This window comes from Octopus bimaculoides, chromosome 2 (genome assembly GCF_046866305.1).
Source record: "Octopus bimaculoides isolate indiv1 chromosome 2, ASM4686630v1, whole genome shotgun sequence".
In the NCBI taxonomy this organism is placed as follows: Eukaryota; Metazoa; Mollusca; class Cephalopoda; order Octopoda; family Octopodidae; genus Octopus; species Octopus bimaculoides.
This window is the reverse complement of record NC_142929.1, coordinates 131,688,070-131,703,181: the sequence shown is the minus strand read 5'-3', so window position 1 is coordinate 131,703,181 and position 15,112 is coordinate 131,688,070. Positions and strand designations below refer to the sequence as shown.

Here is a 15,112-nt window from a genome sequence, read left to right as displayed (position 1 = left end):
CATGTGTGTGTAGAAATAATTAAGATTCAGTTGAATTAGGTACTTAAGTTGGAGCACCAAGTCAGTTCGGTATTATCCACACAGCTCAAAGTAAGGTGAATAAAAAGCAAATAAGTAACAAGGATGTTGAGATATTACCTAATACCTCGACATCCTTGTTACTTATTTGCTTTATATATATATGTATATATATATATAGAGAGAGAGAGAGCATATTGGTGCCCCAGCATGGCCAGAGTATTTGGCTGAAATCAGTAAGATGAAATAAATGATATACATACATGTATCTACATATACACACACTCATACATATATGCATATGTACACATGCATGTGTGTGTGTGTGTGTGTGCGTGTGTACATGCACATGTGTGTTTGTATATGTTTATGTATATATATATATGTGTGTGTGTGTGTGTGTGTGTGTGTGTGTGTGTGTGTGTGTGTGTGTGTAAATAAATATATATATATATATATATATATATATATATACACACACACACACATGCATACATACTATATGTAATGTATATTATATAAAGAGGTGTGATGAATGTGTGTACTTATAAATACACATGTTTATCAAAATATATATATGTCATCATTGTTTTCACATACACTTTGAATGTATTTTCATATCACTAAGTGTTTGTGTATGTATGTATATATGTATGTATTGTGAAAAATGCACATATTTTCAAAATAAATGCAAACATGCTATGTACCAAAAACTGCATCATATCATTTTATATATATATATATATATATATATATATATATATATATATATATATATATATATATATCTTGAACAACTGTTTGAAGCTAGGCCTGGCTTGACACAAATATGTTTGTGATGCACAATTCACATTCAAATTGAATATGACGTACCATGTATTCACTGATTTTATTTGCTAATATCTTATTTTTTATATGCTTTACATTTAATATATACATACATATAGAGTTACTTTTATGATATTTACATATTATTTGAAGAAACATAATTACATACTCATTCACATAACATTTCATAAACACATACAGTTATATGCATAGGTAGGTAGTTAATGATCCACATGAATTTCATAGGCATAAAAGAATGTACCTAGGCCTGAAAGATTGTACATTAATGATTGTTGTTAAGCTTGTATCCCATTGGATGTGCTGATGCATGTGGTAAAAGTTGTGCAGACCACTGGTATAAATGACTGTGAAAAATAAATGGGATTAATTTTCACTAGAAAGGGAGTTAACTTTTTAGTTTTCTTTAACATTATTTTCCTAGTCATTTAACTAAATCTGACCCAAGAAAATGCTCGTCTGTTGCAGCAATTAGAAATCATTTCAGGAAAGTGAAAATTACTCTGTCTCTGAACCTAAGGGAGTGCAGATGGATATTTATTTTTTTGAAGTTATTAGTAGTAAGCTCTGTAGAGTTCTTCTGTATATTATTTGGTGGAATATCTCTAGCTCTGTATAACATGCACAGAAAGGCAAAAATCTTTTTAGTGGGCAAGTGAGTTGATATCTGATTGATTAGATACACCCTTTTATGCCAATGAAATTCTGAATAAAAGGTATCAGCCATTAACTTCCACTTCTCTTTGGTTAGTTGACTTACACTCAAACACACATACACTTATATATGCTTGCACACACACACACACACACACACACACACACACACACACACACACACACACACACACACACACACACACACACACACATTCACACACACATACACGCTTGTGTGTGTACATATATACAAACACACACACACAAATACATATGATCTTCATTGTGAAGTGACTGAATTATTCCCTTCTTGTAAGAGGATAAATGTTTACTGCCCCGAAACTTAAAAAAAAAAAACAATAACAAATCTAAATGCAAACCAAGTTTACACACATATCTTAAAAACCGAAATGTACAAGTGCAAAAACTAAGTAGAAGTGTATGACTAAAAATAGAAAAACATGTGTCAAAAATGAATACCACATGACTGTAGTAATTACATTTATTACAAGACAGCACAAATTCTCCAGTGAAATTTTTTATATCTTTTAAAATAAGAATTTTCAAGCATATCATTTTCTTTGATCAGAGATGTCTATGCATGCATGTGTGTATATATATATATATTCTGAAATAATTGCATCAAGTTAATATTGTTACACAATTACAGTATGTATTGAATTTGTAATGAAGAAACTATCATCTGTGTCATTCAACGATGTTTATACATGTAAAAATGCTTATATTTAATGATGCTAATTAACTTCATCAGAATGATAAAACTAATACTTTGTATGTGCATGTTTTACATTATGTATGAATGTCATGCCACCAGTCATCATGCTCTTTGCAATGAACAATAAAAATATGGATTAGAAGAAAAAAATATGTAAATGACAGCGAATGGTCTTCATTCCATGGAAAGAAATCCTGATGGTAGGAATATATAACCTTGTAAATATGAATAAATGTAACTGAATAACAGCAGTGCAATTGTTTACACACTATGGAAGATGTGAAACTTAAAAGTGGACAACAAGAAAACAGAATTCTAATGTGGTTTTAATTTAATGTCTAAATGTCACACTATATCCAATTTACATATATATATATACATATATACAATTTTCTTGTTTCAGTCATTAGACTGCAGCCATGCTGGGACACCACCTCGAATTTTTTTTTTAGTCAAGTGTAAAAGGACCCCAGTACTAATTTATTCTTTTTTAAAGCCTGGTATTTATTTGATCAGTTTCTTAGCCAAACCGCTAGGTTACAGTGACGTAGACACACTAATACCAGTTGTTAAGTGGTGGTGGTGGTGGTGTGGGGAAACAGTCAAACTCCCCACACACATATATATACATACATATACATATATATAAGTATACATCTATATATATGTACATATATATATGTACATATAAAAATATATACATACACATATATATCTATATTTATCTATCCATATATACATATATATACATATATATATATATATATATATATATATATATATATATATATATATATATATATATATATATATATATATATATATATATATATATATATATATATATATATATATATATGTATATATATATATATATATATATATATATGTATATATAGAATAAATATCAGGCTTAAAAAGAATAACTCCTGGGATCGATTTCTTCAACTAAAATCCTTTAAGATGGTGTTCCAGTTCAAATGAGTGAAACAAGTACAAGAATATGGTAATTCCTTGACTATGTGTGCATGTATATATATATACATGCACACATATATACACATATACAGGTAAGCACAGTTAGACTATACAGATACACATACACAGAAACACATAAACACATATAAACATATCTGTCTATGTACATATATACATATACAGTAATCCCTCACCATATCGTGGTTCACCTATTGCGGTTCACCCATCACGGTTCACCTATCGCAGTTTATTATTTAAGCTTATGTCGATTGCTCTGTGGTGTTGTTATGCATTTATAATAAAATAAATATATACAAATTATAAAAGTAATAAAAAACTATACAGTACAGTACTGTTTCTACTTCATAGATTTTCACCTATCGCTGGAGGTTTTGGAACGTAACACCCACAATAGTCAAGGAATTACCATATTCTTGTACTTGTTTCACTCATTTGAACTGGAACACCATCTTAAAGGATTTTAGTTGAAGAAATCGATCCCAGGAGTTATTCTTTTTAAGCCTGATATTTATTCTATCAGTCGCGTTTGCCAAACTTTGCAGTTCAGCAATCCCAGTCATCAAGCAATGGTGCAGGAACAAACACAGAAACAAAGATGCACACACAAATACATACATATATATATATATATATATATATATATATATATATACGATGGGCTTGTTTTGGTTTCCTTCTACCAAATCCACTCACAAGGGCTTTGGTCAGCTCGAGACTATAGTAGAAGACACTTGCCCAAGGTATCATTCAGTGGGAGTGAACCCACACAACCATTTGGTTGGGAAGCAAGCTTCTTATCACACACCCACACCTGTATATATATATATATGTGTGTGTGTGTGTGTGTGTGTGTGTGTGTGTGTGTGTGTGAATGTATATATATGTATGTATGTGTCAAGCCTAACTGTGTTTATCTGTATAACTACCTCCTTATCAGCTTGCATTAGATTTCTCTTGATACTATGGACCTAGTCCTGGATGAAGAATTCAGAGTTTAAATAAATCTCAAATGCAGTATAGCTGTGAAAACAGCGTAGAAGATTGGATTAATACCCTTTGAAGATGGACAAAAGGAGGCCAGCAACTCACTACAGAGCAGTTTGCTGGCCATGTTTTTGTGTCTTCTAAGGGTATTTACCCAATCTTTTAAGCTGTTTTCACAACTATTCTGCATTTGAGATTTACTTTATTTTCAGTGAAAAATATATATAAATGTATGTATGTATATACATATATATATATATATATATATATATATATATATATATAATTATGTGTATTTCTTCTATCTTAATGAATAAAAATTCTTCTGATAGAATAAATGGGTTAATAGAAACCAATGTAGCAAAGAACACAAAATAACTGTGGTTTAGTTCCTGTTTTTAAGGCAGGGACTCCTTGAAATTTTGGGTATTTGAGTATATTTAAGAATTTACGGAATGGAGAAAACGCATGTTATAATTGCATACTTTATTCCTACATATGTTTCAAAGGATTACAACCTGTGTGATCCATAGGGATCTTTGATATTAAAATTGTAACCTTCTCATCAGGGAAAGCATGGGAATCATCTTAAATGTAAGACATTATGACCGATTATGAAAACAATAGATGGATAAGGTTATGACTTGATTCATTTGAAAAAAAGCGTCCAATTCTCTAACGTTTTTTTTCAAATGAATCAAGTCATAACCTTATCCATCTATTGTTTTCATAATCGGTCATAATGTCTTACGTTTAAGATGATTCCCATGCTTTCCCTGATGAGAAGGTTACAATTTTAATATCAAAGATCCCTATGGATCACACAGGTTGTAATCCTTTGAAACATATGTAGGAATAAAGTATGCAATTATAACATGCGTTTTCTCCATTCCTTAAATTCTTATATATATATATATATATATATATAAATATATATATATATATATATATATATCTATATATATATATATATATATATATCTATATATATATATATATATATATATATATATATATATATATAAATTTATATATATATACTCACACACATATATCATTCTTTACCTTTATATATATATGCATGTTGTATATATATTATTTTATATCTCTTTAATATAATGTCTGTGTGTGTATATATATATAAATAACAGTTTTTAGAAAAAATCTTGATCTGTCACTGTATTTGAAAAAGATTTTCTTAAACGGAAAATTATTCATTATATGAAAAAAACTCTTCAAAACTACAAATTGACACAGACTTTATGGAAGGAAGTTTTTCCATTTTCAACTTTTTAAATACACTTGTTAGAAGGTAATCTGTAAATGGATTTGAAACACTGAAAAAAGAAAAAAGCTTTTAAAATGAAACTTAAAATGAAAACTGCAAAAAGCACTTCAAATGAAACTTGAAATATGGTATTGTTCATCATATGGTCTTTGTCAATCTGCTTTTTTATTATAGATTTTTTGAAATAATTAATAATTTTTAATTTAAGAAAGCCTTTCAGTTGTATATAAGTGTCAATCTGATGCTTTTAAAGATTTTTTAAAATATAATTGATAATCTTTCATTTATATACAAATAAGTTTATTTTTATTATAATGTATACGTGCAATATCTGTATAATGATAGACAATAATATATGATTACGTATTTTACATATGCATGCATACATATATATCATAGATGCATACATTTATAGCTTCAATATACGCAATTACCTAATATATTTTGATGTATTATAATAATATATCAAAACGTATGTTGATGCATATAAAATTGTGTGCAATATATGTGTATGTAAGTATGTGTGTGTGTATATATATATATGTATATATATATATATATATATATGTGTGTGTGTGTGTGTGTGTGTGTGTGTGTGTGTGTGTGTGTGTGTGTGTGTGTACACTGAATATCTCAAGATAACACATCTATATATATAAGCACAAATATGTATATTTATCTGTTTTATCATATTTAGTATGTGTATATATATATATGAAATATATATGTGTATTTATATGTATTTATACATAGATATGTAAATTTACTGCATATATATATATATATATATATACATATTGATAGCTAGAGATATAGATAGATAATTATATACCACATATCTAATCTAGGTTCATCATCATCATTGTTTTATGTCCAGCTTCCATGCTGGCATGGGTGGGACAGTTTCACAAGATCCGGCTAAGCAGAAGCCTGCACCAGACTTTTGTAACTGTTTTGGCAGGATTTATAGAGCTGGATGCACTTCCTAACACCAACCACTAAGCAGAGTGGACTTAGTGTTTTTTATGTAGTTCAAGCAAAGGAGAGGTCAGTTTTGATAAGGTTTTTACAGCTGGATGCCCTTCCAAACACCAACCACCAACCACTTTGCAGTGTGGACTGGATGCTTTCAAGTGGCACCTAAACTGACAGTGTGATGTTTAGATGTATAGCAATATATATTTTTTTCTTATATTTATATATGTGTATATACACATACCCACACATACACATATATAATATGTATGAGTACATATATACATATATGTGTGTATGTATGTATATATAAGCCTATATATGTATATATATATATATATATATATATATATATATATATATATATATATATATATGTATGTATGTATGTATGTATGTGTGTATATGTGTGTATATATATATATATATATATATATATATATATATATATATATATATTTATAAATATATGGATAATATTCATATAGATAGATAGACAGACAGACAGACAGACAGACAGACATACAGACAGACAGACAGATAGATAGATAGATAGATAGATAGATAGATAGATAGATAGATAGATAGAAAATATATATAGTATATACTCTTTTACTCATTTCAGTCATGCAACTGTGGTTATGTAATAACTGTGCTCATCAGAGATGGTAGGTAGGCAGGTACGGAAGAAAATTGTGACTGCTATCTGTTATTGCAGATGTGGAAGTGTCATATCCAGTTTTGTGGTTGCTCTGAAGTAGGTTAAACAAAGACAGGATACAATTAAGAGTGTTTCTTCAAGAGTTGTGTCTCTTGCTTACAACTTTGCTTCATGTTTTGCACAGCACTCTCAAAGCAGATAGGACATTTCCTTCCCTTTGACAATAGAGTTTTGTCATCATTATATATTTCATGCTTTCCATCCCTGATGAATGCAATTATTTGATAATCATGTTGTTATTTAATATTAGATGTGAACCCAGTTGGTAAGGTCAGCTGTAACAGATCTATGATATGTTACACTTTGATAAACATACCCTCTCTATTGACAAATATACAGATGCCTATTTTTTCTGACTTGTGAATTCTTAGATAACTATATATTTTATATGTATGCATACATGTATTATATAGGCATGGAAAATGGATGTTAAATGATGATGATGATTAGGATGATGATGATTATGATGATGATGATGATGATATATATAAATTGAACATAAAAATAAAACAATGTCATGGAGTGGTCAAGGAAAACCACAAATCTACACACAATATGAGCCTTGTAGAATTTTTTGGAATGTGCTTTGATCAAAGAGTTGTTGGAAACATTGTTTTGTTCACTGACTGGAATGTTATTTTTACAGCACACCAATTCTGCTTCTGTTGATAAGTAATGTCATTGATGAAATTTATATCTATATATAATATATAAATATATATATATATATATATATATATATATATATATATATATATATATTCATCCAATCTCATTTCAACATATACATTTTTACACTTTAACCACAATGCCATTCTGTTATCCATGATGCATTTTACATGCACTTTATATATTCTTTTTCTAGTTTTGATTTCCACTGTGTGATATCACAAAGTGTGTTTTTGGATATGCCACCTATTTGCACCAGTTTTTTGTTATTGTTTTGCTTTGTTATTTATTTCCTTGTATTTCATTTTTGTCACTTTTATTTTATAATTCAATTGAAATATACATGTTCAAAATATCAGCAAAATACTGAGTAAAAAGTATTCTAGATACATACACACACAAACATACATATATACATTTGTGTGTGTCTGTGTGTGTCTCTGTGTGTCTCTGTGTGTATGTGTGCATGAATATATATATATGCATATATATGCATATATATATATATATATATATATATATATATATATATATATATATATATATATATATATATATATATATATGTATGTATATATATATATATATGTGTGTGTGTGTGTATATTATATATGCATGTATATGTATGAATGTATATGTATGTATGTATATATATGTGTGTGTGTGTATGTGTGTATATATATATATATATATATATGTGTGTGTGTATTTATATATACATATATATATTTACATATATATATTTACATATATATATATATATATATATATATATATATATATATACACGCACACACATATGTGTATGTATGTATGTATGTATGTATGTATGTATGTATATGTTGCTATTTATAACAAATTATATTCTATTACTTCTACAATCTCTGTACAATTTTATAATTTTGCAATGCATTATACTGTTATTTAACCATATGGTGGAATATGTTGATCTAAAATATATGACAATGTAATTTGCATGCATATTGATAAATGTATATAGATATACATATATATATACATGTATGTACACACAAATACATCTATTTATATATGATATGTATATACATATGTGTATGTGTGTGTGTGTGTGTGTGTGTGTGTGTGTGTGTGTGTGTGTCTTAGTATTAGTATTGTACTTGGACTTACATTAATTGATAGATATTAATTATTATGTAATATTATATTATCACTTAATATGTTTTATGCTATATTTATATTATACTATATTTATACTATATTCAATGCATGTATGTCTTGTAGTATAGAAATTATTCTATCTTGCAATTTTTATGCTTTTTGGTATGTGGTATTTCAAACCCTAGCTGATTATTTACTTTGTCTCCTTTTTTAGACACCTAAACCACCTGAAATACATGTACTTCCACCAAATCTTGATAAGGAAAAATATCAGCGAAACCGAAAAGTAGTAAGTAATATCTTAATATACTACTGCTTCTGAGTTTCAAAATTTCCTTGGGACATCCCTGAAAGAGTTTCTACAATACTCTCTAAACCAGTTCTTTATTGCCCACAAAAATCTTACAAAATCAATGCAAAATTACCTCCTATAGTTTAGAAGTTGACCACTTGTTGATGCTTTTAATCATAGGTCATGGTTATATTTCCTCAGAATCAGACATTTTCTCAAAGACATGCTTGTCAAATATTCCAGTTGTCTTTTTAATGATTATAGACATTTAATATTTAATAGCAATTGTATGTACTAATACGTCCCACCTATGCTAGCATGGAAAGTGAATGTTAAACGATGATGATGATGAAGGTGAATACACCTGTCAAATATTTGCTAAGGTAAACTTTTGTAACATATTCTCTGAGTTATCTGTAAGAAAGCATGCTCAATGCAATTAGATGTCCTCAGAAAAACATGTATTTAAATAACTACGTTGATTTGATAATTTAAAAGATATCATCAGTAGGAAATAATATCTAAGATTGTTTATTAGAAAAACAACATACTATGCACAAAGTATGTTAAAAAAATTTTAGAAATATAGGGTATATCTAACTATAACCACTCCTTTCTCCTTTTAGACAGATTCTTTTTCAAAAAGCATAAATTTCAATTTCAAATTTAGAGACATCTTCGACAGGGCTCACAACTCTATGGGAGGTGGTCTGCATAAATTCCTGGTTGCAAAGCAACATTTCATATATTACTTAAATCAATGGGTGATGCATTACAAGAACCATTAGACCATCACACAAAATGCTTTGTAGTATTTCTTTCAGCACTTTCTGTTCTGTGTTCAAATTCTACCAAATGCAACTTTGCTTTTCATCCCTTTGGGATGCATAAAATAAAGAATCTACTAAGTACTAAGGTTCATGTAATCAACTAATCCCCTCCCTTCAAAATTACTGGCTTTGTACCTAAATTAGAAATCATTATCTAAATCAACTTTTACCCAAACTTTTCTATGCTCAGCATTCTTATGAAACATTTGCATAATTTGTGCAACCCACTTCTAAAATAATTTCACATTTGAAGATGAAAATGCCAATTTTTAAATAACTAATTTAAGTTTCTTTTTTTATTCAACCACATACATTACTGGGGTGGTGTATTCCATAATCCCCTAACTGCAAAGCGATATATCGTATATCACATAAATCAACTTACTGGTGAACTTAATGAAACAAAGTTATTTTTTAGAGTAATTTAATAGTTTTAGACTTTGTTGCAACTACTGAAATGCCAGTTTGTGCCACCAAGGAACACTCCATGTTGGAAACCTCTCATCTAAATATATACTAGCTTTACTCTTCTAATGCGGTAAACATAAATCTTTGCTACAATGCCTCTTATATGTGAAATTCTTGTAAGTTCATCATCTAAATATAATCAAACCATTATGGGAAATTAGCCTTGATTACAAGCATTTCTGAATATACAGCACAGTAAATTTAATGTGATTTCATTTTCCTTACAGCTCAAGTTGATAGCATTGAACAAACCACTCACAGGAAAAATGAATGGAGTAAATACAATTGATTTATTTTGTCATCAACAAGCACGGAGAGCATCTTTTAAAGCAACATTCCGTGGTTTCTTATCAAATCAAATTCAAGATTTGAAAACATTAATCTATGATAAAAAAGAGCGTAATTATCCAATTGTGAATTCAAAGGTAAAATTTCAAATATTTTCTTCTTCCTAAGTACAAAATAAATTTCTTTTAGAATTTTTAAAATGGACTTCATTATATGATTTCTTTCATTTCAGTTGTTAAGCATTCATATTTTCTTGGTTATTAATAAACATAAATTGATGCACAGCAAATGGATTGCCTGCTTTTATAGATGCCTATTGGATATGATCAGGAATTACACCAATGAATTGTAATGAACTAAAAGTTGTTTGACTGTTTTTTGAAAGCTTACAGATTAGGCATTCCATTTGCAAGGACACATTCTGACATAGGTATCTGAAAAGACACCTTAAGTCAGAGATTACCATCTAAAATAGAACAAATCTAAATACATAGCAATTTGGTCAGATGAACTCAGTCAAAATGAAATGTTTGTGTTATTTTTTTTGCCAATTCTTAGGATGTGTTTTTTCAAGAAAATGAATGACATGTGCCTCTTTTTACTAAAAGGAAGTAGTATTAACCTCAGTGATTATGTCTATAAATTGTAACAAAGGAGTAGTTTTCTGCAGTACTGGAAAAACAGCAATTGAACATTTTTCTTTCTGTCATCAGAGACAGACTTTTTACATTGCATTATGTTTGATGATATTTATTTATAATGTCCATTATGGGATTTATTGTAAATTTTACCCACCATTCTTTGTATCAAATCACAAAAAAAGTAAAATAATTTTTAAATGTTTGTCTATATACTTGCTTACATTTAAATTAATTTATGTTTTGAAGGGTGAAATTCTTGTGGATTCATGGGAGCACTTAATCACTGGAGATGGAGGTTATTTCAACAGCTCTGTTCCACTCTATTCATTTGATGGTACCAACGTAATGACTAGCTCTAGATGGTAAGTGACCCATTTGCTACACTAGTTAACTTTTGTACACAAGTTTTAAAAATATCGATTAGTTTCATTTGACTTCTAGATTGATAAATGCATTACATTTTCTGATACAAGTAAAAATTTGATTACAATCTGTCTGAGGAAGAGCTTGTAAGCTTTGATAGACTGTTTTGTAATGTTCTACATTTATCTACTTTCTGCTTATCATGAGGTGTATAATTCTATCAATTTAGATATTTGCTTTATTTGCTGGTGAAGTCTTTTCATTTATTGATACCTATTTGATATTACTTTATTTCGTCAATGCTCATAAGTTTTACTTTTGTTAAGTTTTGTATCTTCTATTTCTCTATAGGCCACAGAAATTTGTATGGCATGGTTCTTCAACAAAAGGTGAGCGAAAGAGAGACAGATTCTGTTCCAACTGGCGTTCATCGGGAAGAAATAATGTTGGTGTTGCATCATCCCTAATGGCTCATCAGTTTCTGGGATATGAAGAGTTTCATTGCAACAACAATTTCATTGTCCTATGCATACAAATTGCCACTATGAAACACTATTGAGCTGGCAAAACAAGCTACACACAACAACACAAGACAAATCTCTTCTTCGATTCACTCATCCTATTTGAAATATAGACAAATGAGTGAATTGCTCTCAATATCTTATACCTAAAAAAAAGAAAAACACAGTAAAAAAATAATACAATATTAATAAAATAATAGGACTCACCTAATGAACAGACGTGTTGATCATTTCAGATGATAGCAGACAGATCTTCCATAGCATGAACACACACCAAACATTTAGAGATTTTTACTCTAAAACAAAAACACAAAAAACTTTTTCTTTTCAGAACAACTTTTAAAGGAAAAAAAAATTCCTACAAATCTTAAATCTTGTTATATATATATAGCAAATATTGCCATCATCATTAATAACACTTTTACTTAGAATGTCTCAATTTTAAAATGAAAGATAATAATAGCAATAATAATAATAATAATAATAATAATAATAATAATAATAATAATGATAATAATAATATTAATAATAATAATAATATTAACATGAAACATCTACAAACTATAGTTATTTTATTATCGACATTGGTATCATCATTCAAGGCCATCATTATAATCATTACCATATAATACATAGCTTCGCTTGTTTTTTTCTTATAAATTCTGATAATTCTGTAATCCTCCAAGGAACAAGAAAATTGGTGCCAAAAAGATTTTTCAAGAAATAGTTTAAATATTCTTCATTGAAATGGTGATCCTAGCAACAGTAAAATTATGCTTGAGATGGCATTCATTGTGATGATTTTGATGATGGTGATGAATATGGTTATGATGATATTGGTGATGGTGATAGTAACGGTGCTGGTGGTGAGCATCACAAGAGAATGGGTGCAAATGATTGTAATGATTATAAAGACAATGATGATGGTGATGATAGAAATAATGAGAATGATAGGACATAGTACCAGAGCCAAAAAGACAACAGCAAAAATCGCATCTATATGTATGGGCATATATATATATATATATATATATATATATATATATATATATATATTATATGATGGGAAGCAACAACAAAAGATGTATCTTTCAATAACCACACCAACAAGAAAAGTAACATGAAACTTGAGTTGAGATTAAATAAGGCAACAATTTTAAAAATGCCTATAAGAATCATTGATTATTTTTTGAATTTATATGTGTGTATACGTATGTGTGTGTGTTAAACACGACTTTACATGATAACATATATCTATTCATACATATACACACACACACAAACACACACACACACATATACGGATGTTTGTAGATTTGCTTTTTCTTTTTTGCTTTACTGTTTCAAAAGAAGGTCTTCAAAGATTGAAGTTGCCACACTCTTTCAAGATGTTTCAGTTAGTAATGTTCATGAGATGTGCTGGTTAAATATATTGTATTATTGGAGAAACACCGAAGCTACTCTCATCAGCTGCTATCACCAATACAGAGAAACCTAAGTGGCTGATATATTACCACAACTGTGATAAATTTAGAGATACTTAGAAAGACACCATCTAAATCAACAGTTTACAGATTGTCTCATCAATAAAACACAAAATGGAGATGTTGAAGATGTATTATGTTTTAATTAAACAATTCCACCCCCTACCTTACTTACACCAACTCTTGTTTTTATTTTCCTTTAATAAAATCTTACCCACATCTGACAATGTGCTCAAATTGAAAATAAGGCATAAACAATAGGTACTAAAATACTGGCATAGTTACTGTCAATAAAATCTTTTTCTTTTGGTTACATATATATGTATATATATATATATATATATATATATATATATATATATATATATATATATATATATATATATACATTATATATATATATAAATATATATTATATATATATATATATATATATATATATATATATATATATATATATATATATATATATATATGTATGTATATTTGTATGTATATATGTATATGCATGTATGTATGTATATATGCATATATATGTATACCTATCTGTCTACTTATATGTGTGTGCATATATATATGCATATATATATATATATATATATATATATATATATATAGATAGATAGATAGATAGATAGATACATACATACACATATGCACATAAATATGTATATATCCATATTTATACATGTATACACATATATATGTGTGCGTGTATATATATATATATATATATATATATATATATATATATGTAAGTGAGTATAAATAATGTAAATAATAATTTAATACAAATCATTTGCTAGTATTATTTTATTTCTTCCCTATTTTATTATCATTATTATTATTATTATTATTATTAATTATATTAAGGCAGTGAGCTGGCAGAAGCATTAGCATGCTGAATGAAATGCTTAGTGGTATTTCAGCCATTGTTACGTTCTGAGTTCAAATTCTGCTGAGATCGAGTTTGCCTTTCATCCTTTCAGGGTCAAGAAAATAAGTACCAGTCATACATTGGGGTCAATGTAATTGACTCATCCCCGCCTCCCCCAAGATGCCCTTGTGGCAAAAATTTGAAATAATTATTATTAATTATATTTCATTTTTTTGCTTTTATGTTAAGAATGCAATATAAAATCATTGAAAGGAAAGTGGTAAATTTTTTCTTTAAACTAACCCTTTTTTCAAATTG

The 15,112-nt window shown here is 28.3% G+C and overlaps 1 protein-coding gene across 27 annotated transcripts in view; it reads left to right on the top strand.

The window, feature by feature from the left end:
* Positions 1-13,611, top strand: part of LOC106875945 (uncharacterized) — a 291,971-nt gene extending 278,360 nt beyond the window's left edge. For 18 of the 27 annotated variants that reach the window (XM_089347706.1, XM_089347700.1, XM_089347705.1 and 15 more), the window contains 4 exons: positions 9,245-9,319; positions 10,848-11,045; positions 11,796-11,911; positions 12,264-12,872. In XM_089347706.1, the coding sequence (XP_089203832.1) occupies positions 9,245-9,319; positions 10,848-11,045; positions 11,796-11,911; positions 12,264-12,471 (597 nt within the window). In that variant the 3' untranslated portion in view covers positions 12,472-12,872. Of the gene's footprint in view, positions 1-9,244; positions 9,320-10,847; positions 11,046-11,795; positions 11,912-12,263 lie in introns of all 27 variants that reach the window. The other 9 variants (XM_089347711.1, XM_014924277.3, XM_089347712.1 and 6 more) reach the window with 2 other exon arrangements.
* The last annotated feature ends 1,501 nt before the right edge of the window (positions 13,612-15,112 follow it).